General features: G+C 40.8%; 1 protein-coding gene across 1 annotated transcript in view; it reads left to right on the top strand.

Annotated features, from left to right (window-relative positions):
• Nucleotides 1-21,449, top strand: part of LOC131394475 (centrosomal protein kizuna-like) — a 66,017-nt gene that overhangs the window by 24,555 nt on the left and 20,013 nt on the right. The window contains 3 exon segments of the mRNA XM_058525847.1: nucleotides 6,755-6,868; nucleotides 14,574-14,689; nucleotides 14,692-14,720. Coding sequence (XP_058381830.1) covers nucleotides 6,755-6,868; nucleotides 14,574-14,689; nucleotides 14,692-14,720 — 259 coding nt within the window.

Here is a 21,449-nt window from a genome sequence, read left to right as displayed (position 1 = left end):
TAGAGAAGGAGCCCTTGTTTCCTGGGTCAAGAGAGAGAGCCTTGTTTGCTGACCCCTAGCTGCAGCCTGCCGCTGCAGACCGCCCCGCTCTGTTGGCCTTTGTGTTGCTGTCCCCTCCTTCCCTCATTTTTGGCATTGTGTTCCCTTCAAGTGGCCCCCTGGAAGGGACCACCCAGGGGGCTGCACAATGGGGACCAAGGGAGCCACCAAAACATAGGTTTTGTAAGACAGCCCGTTAAAAGAAAAATACTCTTTAACTATGTATGTGTTTGTCCTTTCTACAACTGTTTTGTGTGGCAAACAAAACCCCGTATACAGACTTCTCTGTGGCCGCACATACAGCTGTTCCAGCCATCCGGTGTCAGGCTTGAGATAGTTCCTCCCAGTTGATTTTCCCAGGGCACTAATTCTTGATGTGGTTTATATTTACATGTTTGGATTTATGGTCAGGAAACTTGATATCAGAGTAAACAAATTGCACTGGCTTTATGAAACTATTTTATCAATAGTCTTCAGAATTGGTGGCATTGCTCTTGGGTGAAACTTGTCTGTAATGCTACTTAACAAAAGCTAGCAGGCGGAATTCAGTTCTCAATAGCCATTTACACCTCTGTAAAAGGATTAGCTCTCACCAATTGTTACACTGTTTAAATCTTAATTTGCATCTTTATGGAGGTAGGGCTTCTACAGACCTCTCTGGTTCTCTGTTGTATTTGTGTACCTGTGGGTGGGAGGTCACTGGAGGTTTTCTCTTATTGGTGAAGGTGCTAAATTGCTTCAGGATGACCGGTAAGCTACACAAATTGAATTAGCATATCAGGGTTTGACTGACAACAGCCCGCTTTGGTTCGTTAGTTATATTTTGTAGCAGTTGTGGTCTTTAAGTGTTGGGTGCATGAATGCATTCTGTTACTTCTGTTTAAACTTAACAATTCTCATGGGTCTTAGGAGGATTTTAAATGTTGTTGATTGTAATCAACAAATTTCCTTGGGAATTAAATGTGAAAAACAGAACCAGAACATGATCAAGTGATGGTTTTATTTATTTATTTTTTTAATAGATAGAGATAAAATATGCAACTAAGACTTTATTTATTTATTTATTTATTTATTTATTGGTGAGGAAGATTGTTCCTGAGCTAACATCTGTGCCAGTCTTCCTCTATGTTGTATGTGGGATGCCACCACAGCATGGCTTGATGAGCGGTGTGTAGGTCCGTACCCGGGATCAGAACCTGAGAACCCTGGGCTGCCCAAGCAGAGCACTCGAACTTAACTACTATGCCACCGGGCCAGCCCCAAAGTGATGGTTTTAAAAGTAATCTTTTCTATCCAGGCCATGTGTTCTTAGTTTAAAGATCAAAACCTTCTAATGTTTTGGAAGGAGGGTAGGGTCAAACCCATGAGAAGGAAGAAGTTGAGTGTGCAGGCCAGTGTTCTGCAGGCACTGGAATGGGAAGCAAAGGTCGGTCGTGTTGCCCTTTGCCCACCGTTCTGTATATGGGCTGTTCCTAAACCCCACACTCAGAACTACAGACCACCTCTGCAGATGATGCCTTTTGTCGTTGCTCATTTAGCAATACAATTTCCTTCCCCAAAACGTTGTTCTGGATGTGACCAACTATGGTGCTTTATTATTCTTCAGTCTCATTAAAAATACAGTAAATGTATTTTATAAAACTTTTTAAAAGTAACATTATATTATGTAAATTATGAAGTAAACTCATTACTAGTTATGGGCAGTGATTACCACACCATTTTGAGACTGTTGTTCCCTAGAGAAAATAAAACCTGAAAGTCATGCCTTTAGTGCCGCAACTGAAACATGTCCACTCTGATAGAACACCCACGGGAATGTGTGGAAGTTACCTGGTGGGGTTAAGGAAAAGTTTATTTTCTACAGCCCTCATACAGGGTCATTTTTGCCAAAAAGTAATTCTCAGTTTGCAGTACTGAAAGGAAAAGCATGGCACTTTTTCTCTCTTCCTTGCTTCCAAAAAAAATTGTACCTTCCTTTGAGTGTTCCCATTAGCCTGGAGTGGAGTTGTTTTCTTTTAAATTATCTCTTAAATTCTGTGTGACTGAAAGATGAAAATGAAGCTAGAAAGCAATTACTTTAAATTTGGCCAAAAAAATTTATTTATTATCTGCCTGCACTGTTGGGTAAAATAAAATATACCTCTTTAAAGTGCCTTTTGTGCTTCTAGAGATTACTTGTCATCCATCACGTTTGTCCACTTGCTGGAGGTCACAGAGACAAACTGATGGTAAGGCCCAGTGTGTTAGTGCCAGGCCCGTCTACATATTCCCCAGGAAGGACTGGGCATGGGCTGGTCAGACTGATGCCCCTCCAGCTGGAATTATTTTGATGGGAATGCAAATAGAAGACATGAAAGAAATTGAGGTCTTGAATTCTAGGATAGTGTTTTTTATAACACATAGTCTTTAATCTTTAGCTCCATAGTGTTTGAATTCTTTAATAGAGATTTTTTCAGCAAAGGACTGATGAATATTTTGTAAGCTAAAGTCAGGTATCACGTGGAGAAATAACTAGTAGAAACCCTCAGCACAGACCAACTTGTCTTTTAGCCAGAGAAGGTTCTGAGTTAATCGAGAGTAGACCATAAGCTCTGTGCAGACAGTACTTGTGGCCGTCTTATTGATCGCTCGTTGCCAAGCCATGGACGCCATGGAAGCCCTGGACTGGTCTAACAGCAACCATATAAAAACATACTGTAAAAATAGGTGTCATGGATTTCTCTAATCTAGGTTTAAATCTTGGCCTGTCATTCAACTCATGGTGTTAAGTATGTCTTCAGTATTGTGCTGAGTGCGACATGAAACTTCAAGTAAGATAAAAATTCAGAAGTCCAATTGTTGTTCTCAACAAGCTTTTGGTCTTGTTGAGAAGACTAGACAGACATGACATAACTAGAGAACAGTACAATGTAGGATGTGGTCTGTATTGTGCTAAAGGAATTCAGGGATAAGAAAGATCCCTATGAATGAGGTAGTCAGAGAAGCTCCTAGACAAGTATGAGAAGAGCTAGTCTAAGTAAGCCTGATATTTGGGTTGATCAGATTGGAAAAGAACAAAGGTTATCTGGCATCTGTCCTGACTGGAGAAGCTCCTGGACAAGTATGAGAAGAACTAGTCTAAGTAAGCCTGATATTTGGGTTGATCAGATTGGAAGAGAACAAAGGTTATCTGGCATCTGTCCTGACTGGACAATCAGGTATTATTTAGCACTGGCATACCATGGTGGGGTGGGGGGTGGGCATACAGGCAACAAAGGGTGCATTGTCTGTAGAGCATTTATAAACAGTAATAAAACCACTAAAACTGTTTTCTCTTATCACCATTCCTAAGAATGGTGGAGATAAAATACTCCTCCCTGGAGGGAGGCTGCTCCCACCGGAACACCCTGCCTATACCCCACTGTGGTACCCCAGCATTGGTGAGCGTCTGCTAACTTCCGCCATTGTACCAGCATTTCAGAGGAGGTGCAGAAACATCAAGCCCTGGTCCTTGCTCAGGGTCTACCACCTGGGGCGGGAGGTGAGACTAGAGGCAGTCTAAGCTGGAGACCCCAAGCCTGCAGACCAGCTCTGTTTGTCCAGCATAGTATTTAACCTCCTTTTGAATTAGCTGCCAGATTTTTAAATTTGGGAGATGTCACATAAAAATAAAACTAGCAATTGTGAATTTCCAGCTTCTCTTGAAAACTAGGAAGATCGACGTCACTGAGACACATTCCACTGCGGGAGCTGAGAGTGACTGGCCCTTTGAGTGAGGCACACACCCCAGTTTTTCGAGAGCCCACCCCACCAGCTGTAGGCGCTTGACTTCCCCCCAGCTGAGCCGTGAATGACTGTTCTCCCTCTCTGCCACCCCCACCACTGCTCTCACACTTACACACTCTTCCCCTGCTATCTAGAGCACAAGTTCAGTCTCCTGGCTGTGGTCTGGGTCTCGTGTCTGTCCCCTCACCAACTGCATCTGTGCACGGCTGCCAGGCTAACCCTCTCAAAAACACTGCTTTCAAGAAACCAGCCATAGCTCAGAAATCCGCCAGATTTATTACTATTTTCTCAGCCGAGTTTCATATTGAATTTTATTTCCCATTACTATCTTATCACCACAAACAGCAACCCCCACCTGGCCAGACTTGTGTCCTTGCTGGTCCCGACACCCCTCCTACCATGGCATTTCCTCACACCTTTGCCTGTGCCACCCCTTAGCTTAAAGGGTCATCTCCCCTTCTGTCTAAATCTTGCCCAGCTGAAGTTCCTCCTCCATAGTCAAGCCCTTGTGATGCCAAGGAGCTCTCTGTCTCTCTATTGCCTCACAACTCCTGATTGCCTTCCCAGTGATTATGTGCTCTCCTTTGCTGCTCTGAAATTGGCTTACCTCCGATGGGCCTGTCTTCCTTTTCTTAAGGGCAGGTGTTATTTTGTGAATTGAGTGGTGACGAGATAAAGCCTTCCAGGAAGAATTAGGAACCAGATTTTGCCAAAGGAAAAAGAAGTATTATAGGTACTATAAGTCATATAGGCCAGGAGTCTGGAAGGTTTTTTGTTTGTTTGTTTTTTAATTTATTTTTTAAATTATTTTATTGAGGTCACATTGGCATATAACATTGTATAAATTTCAGGTATACAATATCATATATCAGTTTCTGTATAGATTGCTTTGTGTTCACCACCAATAGTCTAGTTTTTATCTGTGACCATACATATGTGCCCCTTTACTCCTTTCACTCTCCGCCTACTCCCTTCCCCTCTGGTAACCAGTAATCTGTTCTCCGTATCCACGTGTTTATCTTCCACATATGAGTGAAATCATACGGTGTTTATCTTTCTCTGTCTGGCTTATTTTGCCTGGTATAATACCCTCAAGGTCCATCTATTTTGTCACAAATGGCATGATTTTGTCTTTTTTATGGCTGAGTAGTATTCCACTGTATCTATATACTATGTCTTCTTTATCCATTCATCCGTTGATGGGCACTTGGGTTGCTTCCATGTCCTGGCTGTTGTGAATATTGCTGTGATGAACATAGGGATGCATAAATCTCTTTGAATTGTTGCTTTCATGTTTTTGGATGAACACTCAGTAGTGGGATATATGGATCATATGGTATTTCTATTTTTAATTTTATAAGAAATCTCCATACTGTTTTCCATAGTGGCTGCACCAGTTTGCATTTGCACCAGTTATGTATGAGGGTTCCCTTTTCTCCACATCCTCTCCAATATTTGTTATTTCTTGTCTTGTTAATTATAGCCATTCTGATGGATGTAAGGTGAAATCGCATTGTAGTTTTGATTTGCATTTCCCTGATAATTAGTGATGTTGAACATCTTGTCATATGCCTGTTGGCCATTCATGAACAAAATGAAAAAACAACCCACCAACTAGGAGAAAATATTTGCAAATCATATATCCAACAGGGGGTTAATTTCCAAAATATATAAAGAACTCATACAACTCAACAACAAAAAACAAAACAACCCGATCAAAAAATGGGAGGTTTTTGGCAGCAGAGCTCAGAGGTGAAGGATCCAACACAGGATGTGGCCCAGAAGGACTAAGAATCTTAGGCTTAGAGTTTAGACAAGAGCTTGAGACACGGCAAGGAACTGGAGCGCCCATAGGGTGGCCTAGGGTCCAGAATAGGGCTTGAATGGGGGGTGGGGGGGGTGGGGGTGGGGGACGGACATGACACGACATTTATATTTCCTTCCCAGGATAAAAGCCTGCTTCAGAGTCAGGGTGCCTGAGCCTACACTTGTCACTCACCCTCTAATAGACAAACAGAGCACATCTCTTTCATCCTTTTGATATGGATCCAGTAACTTAACCCACTGTTGTACTAACTACAAGTTAGTAAGATGTTGCTAATTAACACATTGCTTTACAAGTTGCTTCATTTTCTTTTTGGAGTACATGTTGAATATTCCCAACTACGTATGTCATCAGCTTCTTTAAAGTAGAAATACTGTTTTGTCTTTGATATCTTCTCCTATAGCTTTTTAGAATCATGCTTTCCCCCAAATGGACATGTTTTTAAAGGAAGTTTCTAACCAGTCTCTTTGGAAGCTACTATGATACCGTGACAGACCTAACCTAAAACAGTGGCCAAATTGTTAGACTAGACCAGTCCCCCAGTAGACTGGAAATAGATAATGAAGGCTAAATCCCTCTTTCCCTCCCTTCCTCTTCTTACTAAAAATAAAGAAAATTGTATTGCAGTGGGATCTGAATGGAGAAATAATAGTCATTTTTCTGCGTTCAGAAATAGAGGACGTAACCAATATCCAGCCAGCAGTTTTCGATTTCTTAGCAGTGACGATTTAAGTAAATTTCACATGAGTTGTGGAGATCTAACTTTGTTATGATTGACAATAGAAAATTAGCCTTTTCTGCCGTTAAGATTATCTAGCATTCCTATCAGTCAGGTGGAATGTGGAATGAGATGGCACAGCTGTCGATTTGAAGGTCATTAAAGTCTTCAAAGGGTTAAAAGTTACTTCCACTGATGGATTTAAAACTGCCACATACACACAAACAAGGTTTTCAAAATGCCCCATTTTACATCTTTGTCGAGAGATAGTCTAGTTGCTGCATTTTTGTGTCTAGATTATATTACAGATATATTTCAATAAACCACGAAGAACCTCCGTAGATTCTAGAAGCTGGGCCATCTGTGCTTAAATAAACATCTCATGCAGCACCTGTTTTATTTTATAGGCTCTATAATCACAGTGACATTCTGAAAGAAGACCTTGAAGCCTGTGGAACAGCTGTCCTTCACCAGCCTCCGAGACTCTTACCTGGAGGTGGCAGCCATGAAAAGCAAGTCAGGTATTATTGGGATGAAATTGCTGCTGTGGAAGGATGGCCATTCTTGTTCCCAGATGCTTCCAAATGAAAACAAAACACTAGTCCACACGGTCACCACTGGGATAGACACTTGTAGTTGTCAGTTTAACTGTTTTATGGACTTGACCATTTACTTCTTTGTAAATGTATTTGTTTCTAATTGTTAATTGGATATATCCACTCAATCCCTACTCATAACAATGTTTTAAGGGCTTACTTGGGGGGAGGGAGCACAGGTAGCCTTCATCTGGTATATTAGCATACCTTCGTGAACAACCCAGGATATAATCTAGTCTAGCCACCACCCTAGAGGGATGTCATTGGCAAGTCCAAACCCCAGATGGATTCCTCAATTTCCAAGGTCATGCTGGTGATACAGGCCCCCAATCTAGAAGATACAGGCCCCCAATCTGCAAGTATGGTCTCTGGACCAGCAGCATCAACAAGACCTGGGAACACGTTTTCCCCTCCCAGGCCTCACTGAATCAGGAATCTGGGGGTAAGACCCAGCCACCTGGGTTTTAATGAGCCCTTAAGGGAACTACCCTCCCTCAGGTTTGAGAGCCACCACTTCAAGGATATCCCTTAAAGGCCATAAAGCTAGGATGAGAGAGAGAGGGGGTTAATTATTTGCAGGGTAGTTGGCCATGTGAACCATGATTCTTGTACATCCTTCCTGAGTCAATCAGAAATCTGTTCTGTACCCTCTACCCACCTTTTAGGTAGTGTGGGTTTCTTTTCATGGCCCCAGAAGCTTTGTGGCATCTGAGCGACTTATTGAGGTCATAGAATTACATATGTGTAATTTGTGTAATGGTTTGTCCAGTGTTGGCACCTGGTCGGTGCCTAATTCATGTTGCATAATTGTTGCCAGTGACCTAACTCTGATTTTTATTTTGGGGACTGACTATATTTCCTTTTATTAAAATATATCCCCACTATTTACTAGCAGAGAACAAATTATTTCTCGAGCATGGTCAGCAGATGAGTGTCTGTGAAAGCCCACCTGAAAGGACCTTGTTTCGCTGAGAGTGAGAGGGGCTTTGGGTCTGGTTATCTTATATCTAACATCATTTTCTCTACCTTCAGTGTGCCACATAGGCTGTTTTATGTTAATGATTTTCTTCAGAGTAGAATTCAGCATAAATCCCACGAAAGCGTGAGAAGTCAAGATGATGGTTTCTAAAAGGACCTTGGCACAAGAAGACTTGGCCAATCATATGTTCCATTTAACAGAGCACAAGATGAGGTTCACAAGTCCTGAAAGTGTGTACATTACCTTCTGCATCTGTACTAGTGATCTCCAAACTGTGGAAAATGCTGGAAATGACCTTCCTGGTCAGTAACTTTTCAACCTGAAGCAGTAAAGGGCAATGCAAGAAAATCCTTTTTCCTGTTTTTTGTTCTTTGTTTTTTTTGTGAGGAAGATCAGCCCTGAGCTAACATTCATGCCAATCCTCCTCTTTTTGCTGAGGAAGACCAGCTCTGAGCTAACATCTATTGCCAATCCTCCTCCGTTTTTTCCCCAAAGCCCCAGTAGATAGTTGTATTTCATAGTTGCACATCCTTCTAGTTGCTGTATGTGGTACGCAGCCTCAGCATGGCCGTTCAAGCGGTACGTCAGTGGGCGCCGGGATCCGAACCTGGGCCGCCAGTAGCGGAGCGCGCGCACTTAACTGCTAACCCACGGGGCCGGCTCCCCCTCTTTCCTGTTGTTTTATCATGCAAGATAAAAAACAGCAGTCTTAAATACTCCTTTACAAGGCGGTGGAAGAAGCTGTCTGGGGCGGAGTCTTTCTGCACTCTGTAGGTCATTTGGTGATTATGTGTTGTGAGGCTCTGTAACCAGGCCCCTGTTTCTTTCTCACTGCTTTTTGTATCTGTTGATATACTATTTTGCATAAACCACAGTTGTGGTATGTGGCATAGAAAGCATATATGCATTTATAATTCTCTGTGCAAACTGACTTGTTAGACTAAATGATTCATTGTGTGACTCTCTCAGCCTACGCTGCCAAACTGTGATTGTGGGTGATGAGATAAAATATCTACATCTACTAGACTAGAGATTTGTATAGTTTCTCAACATGCATAATAGAGCATTGATTTCCATTATGAAAGGTTGCATTTTGCATGACTGTTGGTCTACAGTTATGTATAAATCAGCTTTCCCTAAGAAATGATCCTTCTTTATGACCAACACAAATTTTAAAATTAATATCTGGAGGCTGCAAGACTGCTTCTTTACCACAATCATTTTTTTAAGCCAGATAAAGAAGTCAGGAATGATTACTAATGTCAGTGTTATGTTCTGTTACGATTAGGATTGCCCTTTTATGCCCCATTGTGTGTTGTGACTGGGGGTGCTGTTTAATGCACACTGATTGTCACTGGTTCACTGTCTAGCCTTGGAAAAAGTGCCAAGTGTTTATATGACCTTTGAGAGATAAGCAGTCAGGTCTTTAAATACAGATTCTTTTTAAAGAGTTTTATTTATTTATTTATTTTTGCTGAAGAAGATTAGCCCTGAGCTAACATCTGTTGCCAGTCTTCCTCTTTTTTTGCTTGAGGAAGTTTAGCCCTGAGCTAACATCTGTGCTAATCCTCCTCTATCTTGTATGTGGGTCACTGCCACAGCATGGCTGATGAGTGAGTGGTGTGGATTCACACCTGGGATCCGAACCCGTGAAGCAGGGCTGCCAAAGTGGAGCACGCCAAACTCAACCACTAGGTCACCAGGCCAGCCCCTCTAACAAGTTTTAATCATGGCATCGGGCTCCTTGCTGCTCTTCTTGCTCTAGCCACCCTCTGTGCCCCTCAGCGCCCAGGAATTATTGTTGGACACTCCCCTAAGTGATATATTCCCATCTGCTTTGAGATCTCCCCTGGACCAAAGCAGTCAACTGGTCAACTTGATAAACTATTTCAGAAACACAGATTTGGAGAGAATGATCTACTTTTGTTCCTTAATTGTTAATGACACTGATGTCATTAGAATTCTAAGCCAGGCAGAGTAGGAAGGCTCTAATGGGTTATGAACTCCTTAAAGCCTGTTGAAGAGAACTGTGTTTGGTGTGGCGGCAGCCCTGCTTGTGCCCCTGACCCAACCATGGCTGTCGAGGTCTATCTCTTTACTATAATCTCATCTGCAAAATGGGGTACCTGCCCCACAGCGTACTCTAAAAGATAGTGAGAAGACTTCTGAATTCCTGCTCACAAAGTGAAGCATCTTAAAAGGAAAAAGAACAAAACCGTTCCTATCATCATTATTGATTTTTGTTATATCAGGGATTAAGTGTTCAAAGACCTTCATATGAAAGGTTTACGTTATTAGGTGGAAGACCAAGTTGTTATTTTAGACAATCGTGAATTATTAAAATATAATTCATGTCATTTGGGGTAATTGATAAAAAATTTGTTCATTATTGCCTTCTGGAAAACATATTTTAACATAAAAATGATTACTTAAGTAATTTTATCTTATATGAAATCCATATTGAGAGTACTCATTATTTTATTTTTTTTCCAGGTGCAACTAATTAATTGTCTCTTGTTAGTGGCTACTTTCAGATACAGTTGCCCAATTGTGCTCTCAAACTCATGCTGAAAAATTGAGTCAGCTTTATATTATTTGGATTATAGTATGTAAAAACCTCTTTATTTTATTCTGCCTATTATGTTCAGAATAAAATTCAGGGTACTTACTATTTTGTCTGCATTTAAAACTTTGGTCAAGTTACCAATCTGTTGTAAATCAGTTGTAATTAGGAAATGTTGGTACATTTACTTAAATTGCAGTTTTCTGATTGGAAGCCATTCCAAGTGTATGAAGTTAATTATAGACTGTTTAAAGTCTATTCTTTTATTATCTTTTTAATTAAAGGAGTATATAATTTAGCTGACATTGAACTTTGTTTTTTCTCTGTGGCATTGATGTTATAAATTTTCCAATGTAAAGTAGACGAAAGAGAAAAAAAAAACTCCTTTAAATCCTTTGTACCTTGGGCCGGCCCAGTGGCACAAGCGGTTAAGTGCTCGCGCTCCTCTGTGGCAGCCCGGGGTTCGCTGGCCCGGATCCCAGGTGCACACCAGCGCACCGCTTGTCAGGCCATGCTGTGGCGGTGTCCCATATAAAGTAGAGGAAGATGGGCACAGATGTTAGCTGAGGGCCAGTCTTCCTCAGCAAAAAAGAGGAGGATTGGCATTGGATGTTAGCTCAGGGCTGGTCTTCCTCACACACACACACAAAATCCTTTGTACCACTTTGCAAATTTTCTGATTTGGTGTGTTTATGTAGAAACATGGGCAAGACTCCATGCAAGGAGAGCCATGGCTGTTGTACTCCTCACCCAATTTGTCCTGAAATCAATCTGCATGAAAGCCTGGTTTTGTGCTGTAAGTGTTGGCTTAACTGTTCAGAAGTCACAGAGTCTAGATGCTGTACCTCCTTCCATAGCTCATTTGCTATTTGACCCCATGCAAGTCAATTAATGGGTTTTGTCCTTTTGTGAGGTATGTATAATAATTATAGGAAACCTTAGCTAGTTCTTTCATACCAGAGCCCAAAGGATGGTTACAATTGGTGGGGACATTAGTAGCCTCTTGCCTTGGCTTTGCCTCTGCAGAAGTCACGTGTATCAGTCACCAGCGAGACGGTCTCTGATAATTCAGTCCATCCCAACTACTTGAACTAACTTAATTCACCCTACTTCAACTTGTTTCCAGGTTTAACTCAACCTAAGTAAACATCTTTTCAGACCAGAAGCACAATTGATTTACTCATTATGAGAAATGAAACGGCTGAATGGACTAGAATTTGCTGGTAGCCTGTGATTGCATTTTCCCGGTAGGGAAATCTCTTGTGAAACCAAATGTAGAAAAAGGTTGCTTCATTTACATAGAAACAGAACAAAGGAATTGGGTGCATTATGACATTGGTGAGGTCTAGACAGAACCAAGAAAGGCAAGTTGCTGAAGGGGCTTTCTACCAAACCAGCCAGAAACCTTAGAATCATTCTGGGAAGTTTTTAAATAAGTTCAAGGATTCCGATGACCCATCCCACTTTATTCAACTCTTGGGAAAAACTAGAGTTAGGTCAGGCAAAGATTATAACAATTAAGATTTATTAAAGAAGGTTCTGAATTGTACCTAGACTTATTTTTTTTCCAAATATTTTCTTATGAAAATTTCCAAACATACAGAAAAGTAAAAGGAACTGTGTAATGAGCATCCATATACCCACCACCCAGATTCTACCATTGACATTTGATTGCACTCCCATATGTGTGTCTCTTCATATTTCCATCCATCCATCAGTCACAATCTCTTATTTTTATGCATTTCCAAGTAAGTTGCAGACATTAGTATACTGTTTTTTAACTTTTTACTTTGAAATTTTTAAAACATTCACAAAAGCCGCTATAATAACATAATGAAGTCCCATGTACCCCTCACCCAGATCCACCAGTTGTCAACATTTTGCTAGTCTTGTTTTATCTTTCCCTCATCCACACTTTTTCCTTTGAGTAGTTTAAAAGAGACAACATATTTTACTTATAAATACTCACAAATACTTATATCTCTAACATATAAGGATGTAATACATTACCATTTACCAAGATTCTTTACTTTATCTGATACCTATTTCTTGTGAGTTTGTCTTGATTATCTCAAAAAAGTCATTTTACATTTGCTTTGTTTGTATCAGGATCGAAATGCTATCACCTGTAAACTGCTGGTTCAATCCAGATACATGATGATACTCCAGCCCAGTTATTTTGGCAAGACAATGTCATAGGTGGTGCTTGTACTTCGTTTTTTTTTGTGTGTGTGTGAGGAAGATCAGCGCTGAGCTAACATCCGATGCCAGTCCTCCTCTTTTTTTTTTTTTTTTTTGCTGAGGAAGATTGGCCTTGAGCTAACATCCATGCCCATCTTCCTCTACTTTATACGGGATGCTGCCACAGCATGGCTTGACAAGCGGTGCGTTGGTGCACGCCCGGGATCCGAACCTGCGAACCCCAGGCCACCAAAGCGGAGTGCGTGCACTTAACTACTGCGCCACCAGGCTGCCCCAGTGCTTGTACTTCTTATTACACCCCCCTCAGGCCGCATGTGATGTCTGGTTGTCATGTTGTTAGGAAGACTGGTCTGTGGGTTTGAACATTGATAGACTGATGCTTCAGTATAAAATTTACTGTTATGCATTTTCCACAAAATTATGATCATTTCCTAGATGCATTCATTAATTTGGACTTACAAAATGGTGACTTTTCTAATTTGTTAATTTCTTCTGCATTTATTAGTTGGAAGAACTTTTCCCATCAACTACTTGTTAATTGTGAAATGCATTTTTTGACCACAAAGGCAGGATAAATGCTTGATTCTCTCCCTTTACTTACCAATTTTCAGAATATCAAGTTGTTTCCCTAGCAGCCTCCAAAGGTTTGTTTATTTGTTTATATTTTTAATTTTGGTGAAACACACATGACATAAAATTTACCATCTTAACCATTTTTGAGTGTACAGCTCAGTAGTGTTAAGTGCATTCACATTGTTCTGCAACAGATCTCTAGAACTTTTTCGTCTTACAAAACTGAAACTCATATCCATTAAATAGCTCTCCATTTCTCCCTCTCCCAGCACCTAGCATCACCATTCTGCTTTCTGTTTCTGTGAATGTGACTGCTCTAGGTGTCTTATGTAAGTGGAATCATGCAGTCTTTGTCTTTTTGTGACTGGCTTATTGTACTTAGCATAGTGTCCTTAAGATTCATCCATGTTGTAGAATGTGACAGGATTTCCTTCCTTTTTGAGGCTGAATCCAAAGATTTTTTATTATTTTTAAAACTTTTTATTATTTATTTTTTAAATGAACTTGTAGATTTTTATATATTTGCTGTGTTTAAGTCCATTGCACTCATTGTTCTTTTTGGTGCTCAAATTGTCCCGTCCTTGGCCAGCAGGAACCCTTTCAAGATGGCCTCTGAGGCCTTTTGACATGACTCAGTGGTCTTTGATAGCTTCCGTACTTTCTGGTATGACAAGGTTTTCCAGGCTCGTCTTGTACATTTCCTGCCCCAGAACTAGAACAGGGCATTTCCCTAAGGGAACCTGGTTCCTTTTAGTATCTAAATACCGTAGTCTAGGCAGCAATATAGGCTTCCCTTTAACTCTTTCCTAATAATACCTTAATTTTTAAAAAATTTCATAGTAAGTATATAACAGGAATCAACTGTTGTTGAGATGGAAATGTGATCTGTTTCTCTTAACTACACTTAAGAGGAGGGTGACTATCTGTGCAGTGATTTGAAACCATGGCCGCGCATTAGAATCGCTCTGTGAGCCTTAAAAAATCCCAATGGCTGGACCACACCTCAGGCCAATTTTACTAGACTCTGTAGGGGTGGCATTAGGCACCTGGATTTTGCAAACCTCCCCAGGTAGTTCCAGTATGCAGCCAAAGTTGAGAATGCTCATCTAGCAATGAAATCATAACCAAAATAAAATTAAAAAAGAAATACCAAGACTCTGGAAATTCCCTTAGTCCAGAATATATTAGGTTCTAGACTTTTCTGGATGAACTATCTTCTACCAACTTGATTAAGGGGCCTTTGAAAATATGGGAATCTCATAAGTAACCCAATACTACAAATTTCTAATGTGTCTCCTATTTCTGTGTTATAGATCTGAACAAGCGTCAGCCTCAGGCTTGTTGAGGGCACAGTTGGGTCAGCACATGGCCACCTTGAAAGAACGTGATAATTCTATCACAGAAGAGGTAGCTAAGAAGTCTGAAGTTTTCCAGTCAAAAACGTGGACCAGAGGACAGGGGTTAGTAATTTTTATTTTTTTTAATAAGTTTCAAGATGTACAAATTATTCATTTAAGGAAATAGTCATGTTCTTAACAATGGTTAACATAGTTGAAAAAAGATTAAATAATAGTGAGGTTTTATGGTTGGTTTTAACTTTCTGCTCTCAGGCCTTTTGCATAGTGTTTTATGTAGGAATCTCAACTCCTTACATAACGTTGATTCAGGTTTTGGAGCTAACCTAATTAAGCATATCTACCCCAACATTTTCCAAGGAACTTAGAAGCCTCTTGTGGCATCCTGGTTTTCTTTCTCCACTCCATCCAGACCCGGGAAACAGAGCCGTCTTCCGTGGCTGACGTGTGGGCTGGTGGGCGAGAAGGTCCAAGGGAGTGGAGCCTTGTTGTGCCGGGTCCAGCCTAGGCTAAGGAGTTTGTGTTTAGTTGAGTAGATTTTGAAAAGCCGGTAGAGCTTTTCGAGCGGGGCTGTAATAAGATCTCTGCTGCGCCTTGGGGAGTTCTGTCTGCTTGGAGTGGGACTGAGACGGGGAGGAGCGAGCCCTGCTGTGGGTCAGACAAGACAGCAAGGGGCCTGACTCAGGAGCTGGCACAGAGGGGAGTGTGAGCTGCTGAAGAGACAAGGGAACCGATGGAGCAGACTCCCAAGGAAGGCAGGATGGGCTCCCACCCAGGAGCCCAGATTTAGAGCGTTCCCGTCGTGGTCCTTGTCATTCCCTGGAGAAGCCATATACTCAGAGAGATGGCCTTTCCTTTCCTAAATTTAATGTCTTGTGAACGTGTCTAGTTTCATGTATGTTTTCTCATCCTTATATGTAATATAGGGTTTTCTGGCTTTGATGCTTTTTATTTTTATCGTGCACAAAGTTCGAGGATTCTGCATGTGCCCCTCCCGGAGGCGCGGCTTGCCATCTCTGCACTGAAGTCACACACCTGTGTCGCTGTGCGGTCCAGAGCCTCGGCCATCACCCCTCAAGCCTCTCAGAGCACCTTCAGTCCTTCTCAAGCCCCCCTTTCTTTGCCCCTTTGATTAAAAGAGAGTAGAAGTGCTTTTTTAAGCATTTCAAACATACAAACAGAGAGTGATAAAATGAACCCAGGAATCCCATGCCTACCAGCCCAGACTCACATGTGTTGTTACCATTGCACCCTATTTATTTCAGACCTGCTCCTCCTCTGCCTTCTCCTCATCTTCCCACCCCTCCTCCTTTTCCCCCTCCCTCTTGGCTCCTCTCTCTCCCCCTTTCACGCACCTTCCCTCCCTTCTTCTGCTCTTTCTCTCCTCTTCTTCTCCCCTCCTTTTCTCCTTCTCCTCCTCTCCCTCCTCTAACCTCCTTCCTCCCCAATTTCTTTCTCCTGAAATAAATTATTATGGAGATACAGCCCCTGTGCGCTTCTCCTCAAGCCCCTGCCCCTTTTCAGAGGTAATCTTGTGTTATCCTTCCCACACATATTTTCATTTCACTGAACTTCCTGTGACTCAATAAATAACCTATAGTTTTGTTTTGTTTGAGGTATGATACCAGTTGTGTGAATGTTCTTTGAGAAAGAACCATGTTCTTGAGGAAAAACAGAACCTGTGTTTTTTAGATCTGTTCCACACCTATTGATAAATGTAGATCTTTTTTTTTTTTCTTTCTTTTTTTTTTTTAAGTCAGGAAGATTAGCCCTGAGCTAACATCTGTTGCCAATCCTCCTCTTTTTACTGAGGAAGATTGGCCCTGGGCTAACATCCGTGCCCATCTTCCTCTACTTTATATGTAGGATGCCTGCCACAGGATGGCTTGATGCACCTGCCATGCATATGTCCACGCCTGGGATCCCAACTTGTGAACCCTGGGCCGCTGAAGCGGAGCAGGGGAACTTAACCACTCTGCCACTGGGCTGGCCCAATAAATGTAGATCCTAAGAAGGATTTGTTTTCCGGTTTTGTTGTCCATTTTCTCTAGTACCATTTTGTAACAACATTGTATTCCATTCTTGTTCACTCGAGTAGGTCACATCTCAGCCGTGTCAAGGCTGAAATAAGCAGTGGTCCACTGCCCTTTCCTATCTAGTCATCTTCTTTTAAAAAGGTGTTGTTTATATTAGAAAACATATTCCCAGTTCCAGACAACCAATCCACTCATAATTTTTCAAATAATAACTCCATTATTTTTTTTTTAAAGGATCTCTCAGTGTTGCTTGGTTTTTTGTTTTTTTTTTTTTAATTTTATTTATTTATTTTTTCCCCCAAAGCCCCAGTAGATAGTTGTGTCATAGTTGCACATCCTTCTAGTTGCTGTATGTGGGACGCGGCCTCAGCATGGCCGGAGAAGCCGTGCGTCGGTGCGCGCCCGGGATCTGAACCCGGGCCGCCAGCAGCGGAGCGCGCGCACCCAACCGCCAAGCCACGGGGCCGGCCCAATAACTCCATTATTAATGAGAAGGGGCTGCCCAATTAATAACTTATGAATCAAGTGCTATTCTGCCTCCCCTCGTAGGTTTTTTGTTCCCTTTTAAATCATCCTGATCTCATCTTAGTGACAATCATAAAAATTACCAATAAATTAATCACAAAATCTGTCCTTAAAAATCGAAGTAAGCAGGCAGTTTCTGAAACGGTTAGGTTGTGACTGAAGAAATGCACAGCCGTAAAGAACAATGTTACCAAAATGACGTGGGCAGGGCAAGCCTTGCGAACTTTAGAACAAAATGCTTTTGTGAGTTCTAGGACTGCTTTGATTTACATGTCATGCTTTTACTATTAGCAAAATCAAGTATCTTTGGTTGTTTCCCTGTATTGAAACAATATACACCTTTAGTAAATAGCATGAGTTACATATTTCTCTGTAGATAAAAATCTTAAAAATAAGAGATTTTCAAAATTTAAGAAAGTTCTACTAAAAATTACTTGGCTAAGAGTCTAATGCAGCTCAGAAATATTTACTTTGATCTCTTGGGTAAATGGCTAATTAAACAGTCACGTGTAAATGATGTTTACCTGTGGGTCCCCTTGCTGTCAGCTAGAGTCAGTCCTGTCTCTTGAGTAAATACATCATTAAAGCCGCTGAAACTCAGATTATGTCCCCTTGAGACCAGATAAGATCCACAGCATCCGCATACCCTATTAGGCAATTACATAATTGAGCTGCAGGCTTTTAAATCAGAAAAATTTATAATTACTTTATGTGGAAAAAAAAATGAGTTGGGTGCTTCATTAAAACACAAAGTGCCTTAATACTCCTTCTCTCCTAAGTAATGTCTGTTTCCACCGAGGAGAACTTCTCCAGGGAAAGCAGAGTGGCTTACTGGTGGCACTCATAGAGTGCCCCCACCACACATACCAGAAAGACACATGACTAGTCACAGAAATACCTTCATCTCTCCCTAAGGATCGACTGTTCTCTTGGTCTTCTCTCTTGAATACTCATTTGCTGGCTCATATGAATACTTTCCCCTTTCTTTTAATTGCTGCACAGATAAAATCCCCTTCCTATAACTTAGACATACCTTAGGTGATGATGCTTGCATTTCTCTTTAAACATTGAAAAATTACTTCTGGTGTGCAAGAGGAAGGTTCTTGAGGAAAAAGTCAGTTAAATCTGTGTATTAGGGGAAATTGTCATCTGCTGTCTACATCCGTGGTTTTTAATTCTCCTGCTTTTCTGTCTCTGCATTAACAGCACTGATTTACATACAGAAGGAAATGTAATTTTATTAAATGCTTTCACATTCGCTTTCTGTTTGTATTTGTACCATCCATCGCAGAAATCAGATTCCTTTGGAGCTAGCATGTGTTTTTCTTAAAAAACTAGCAGGAAAAAAAGAAAACCAAACTTGGAATATTAAGGTAAACAAAAAGGAGAAAATAAAATTGCCCGTTGACGTTGTGGTGCATGGTTTTTAATATTTAATATATTGGCAAACATGGGTTGTACTGTTTGTGTCCATAGCTTCTTTTTTTCCCACTTGTCACAAGTGAACTTCCTTTCATACCATCACATGTTCTTCTACATCATTTCCAACAGCTGTGCAGAGACCCCTGTGTGGCTATTCCACTGTCCCTTTAACCAGCCTCTTGTTCAACATTTAAGTTGTTTTTAATTTTTCCTGTAGTAAAAAAATTTCAAAGAACATCTGAGCAATTCAGTTTGTACAAATATCCATGCTATTTCCTTAGAATGAATTCCTAGATGTAGAGTTGTTAGGTCGAAGGGAATGCGTGTCTTTCAGCCTTTTGCTCTGCACTGCCAGATCTCACTCTGGAGGGGTCATCAAAGTCACAAGGAATGGAGGAAAATATATATATATATAATCTGAGCTCTTTATGAAACTGGGTGCTATCAACCTTTTTTTTTTTGAGCACCAAATTGAGAAGTGCAAATGACATCCAATTTTTTTGTTCATTTGACCTTTATATTTACCATTGAGGTCAAACTTTTCCCCTACCTATTTGTGAGCCCTTTGTGGTTCTTCTTTTATAATTTGCCAGTTCGTGTCCTTTGCTCATTTTTCTATTAGGTTAGTAATGTTTTTCTTGTTGACTTGTAAGAATTGTTTTTATATAAATTCGTACAATTTGTTGCAATATTTTGAGCAGTTTGATTTTTGCCTTTCATTTTTCTTAATGATATTTTGGACACAAAGTCTTTTCCGTTATTATCTTCATCTGTCTATTTATGCATTTGAATATCACAGTTAAGTTTCTGGATATAAATTAAGAGGCAGCCTAGATGACTCTTGGGGTTCTAGACCTAGCAGGAACCGTAACTGACCTTTGAGAAAAATTCTGGTAGAATTGAGCCAGTAATTCTAAGTGTCCTGCTAAGTGTAAATCATAGGACGATTTGCCTTTCTAAGATGTCAAATATGACCATCAGTCATTCTACAAATAGTGTGTGCCTTGGCATTGAATTTCTAAGCCTTTTCTCCTGGCTCCTGGGAAGGCAGAAAAGTGAGGAACTAGTTTGTTCTATTGACTTAGGCTCCAGACTGCTGAGAACAGTGAGACAGTCCCCAGTCTCCCTCCTGGGCTCCAAATGTATGAAATCAAAGAGAGCCTTTATTAGCTAACAGATAAGTTGAGACCCAAGCATAGTCTATTCATAAGCACCATCAGGAGGCCCATGGTAAAAGTGTTGTCTGGTGGCATTTTTCAGATAGAGAGCTCCAATTTGCAGAGCCCATTCAGTCCCAGCATGAGCTGTGTAAAGCAGCTTGTTCCCTCTTCTCTGGGCTTTTGTTTCTTTGTAGGTATGGGTTAGTGTTGTCAGTTTCAGACTGCAAGCTCCTTCAAATTGGGGGCTTCCTTAGAAATATGCCTGGCTAAAGCATCTGCAAACAGTACATCCTGAGAATGTATTACAGATGTTTTTCCTGACTCTGCAGAAGTTGTTTTTGACTAGAAACCTCTAACCATTCCTTGTCTGAGATTGACTTTTGTTTCTGTCCCTGCTTATCATTATTACCTGCTTATTAGGGATTTATATTGTGGGTTCCCTTATGAATGACCCATTGGGCAGATCTGCTGCTCTCTTTCTTGGCTCTGTGGTCCAGTAAAGTGAAGCCAACCATTCTCATGTAATTTGACCATCCATCAAAATCCTTATAAAATAAAAGACTCATCTTTGAGAAATTATCTCTAGGATTATCTTAAAAGATGAGTCCTTTTATAAACATCTCTATCAAAAAAGTAAGAGAAATCCTAGAGATAAGAGTATTGAGTAGTGAAGATAAATGGGATAAAATATATGAAATAAGTGAAAACCTGCAGTATGCCCACTACTTTATTTACCTCACCATGGTAAAAAAAAAAAAAAGAGGGCAGAGTGTAGAACTAGTAGCAGTGGTGGTATTCTTATCAAGTATACAAGGACTTATTAGAAAGACATTTGCAGGATTATTATAGCATTTTATTGTGTTCTTTTGAAACCCAGTTGGAACCCAGCTAAAGCAAAAGAGGGTCTTAATATGAAAGAGGTGCACAAAACAGTGAGATAAATTGTGTGTCATCATTGAGGGCCCAGTTACAAGTAATCTGAGTCATTGACAATCCAAAACAGTTTCCATTATCTGCAAATTCTACAGTAAAAAGTGTAGAAAGTCCTTTAACAATTTTATTCTTAAAATATGTGTTAAAACAGTGGCTCTTACGAAGTCATGCCAAGAAATTATTAGTTACAGCTATTGCATAAGGTAATACGACGAAGAAATACATATTTGAGGCTCTCTCAGAATGTTTGAATTATTTTAGGAAAAGAAAATTATAACTTTCACTTCAGAATTTGGGTCAGTTCTTTTTGTTCATATTCTAAAATGCTTTTCATAGATCCAGGATGATTGGGCACACAGAATAGGAGCTTATCTCTCTGTGGAAGCAGACAGACTAGAGCAGGAGAGGTGGAGGTCTGGAAATGAGACAGGCCACAGTGGTCCAGCTTGCGCACTGACAGTTGAGAGATGGCAGGTCAAGGAGGTGACACTATTCTTCACACCTGTCTTCCTGGACAGATTCTGGAAGCAGGTGCAGTACAGTGGTCCATGTAGGCAGCTGGGATTGAGGCATTATGGCAGCCAGTGATGGGAACCAGCCCTGGCCTGAGCTTCGAGGGCAGGACTCTACACCTGAACCCCAGTATGCAGAAACAGGGATACAGTGCAGGTCATCCCAACAGAGAATTGTCACAACTCGAGTAAAATTCAGGGACTACTTTATGTAAATAGAGGAAGAGCTCCTGGTTACTAGAACTG

The sequence above is a fragment of the Diceros bicornis genome, chromosome 30 (genome assembly GCF_020826845.1).
Source record: "Diceros bicornis minor isolate mBicDic1 chromosome 30, mDicBic1.mat.cur, whole genome shotgun sequence".
NCBI classification, from domain to species: domain Eukaryota; kingdom Metazoa; phylum Chordata; class Mammalia; order Perissodactyla; family Rhinocerotidae; genus Diceros; species Diceros bicornis.
This window is presented reverse-complemented; position numbering and strand designations above follow the sequence as displayed.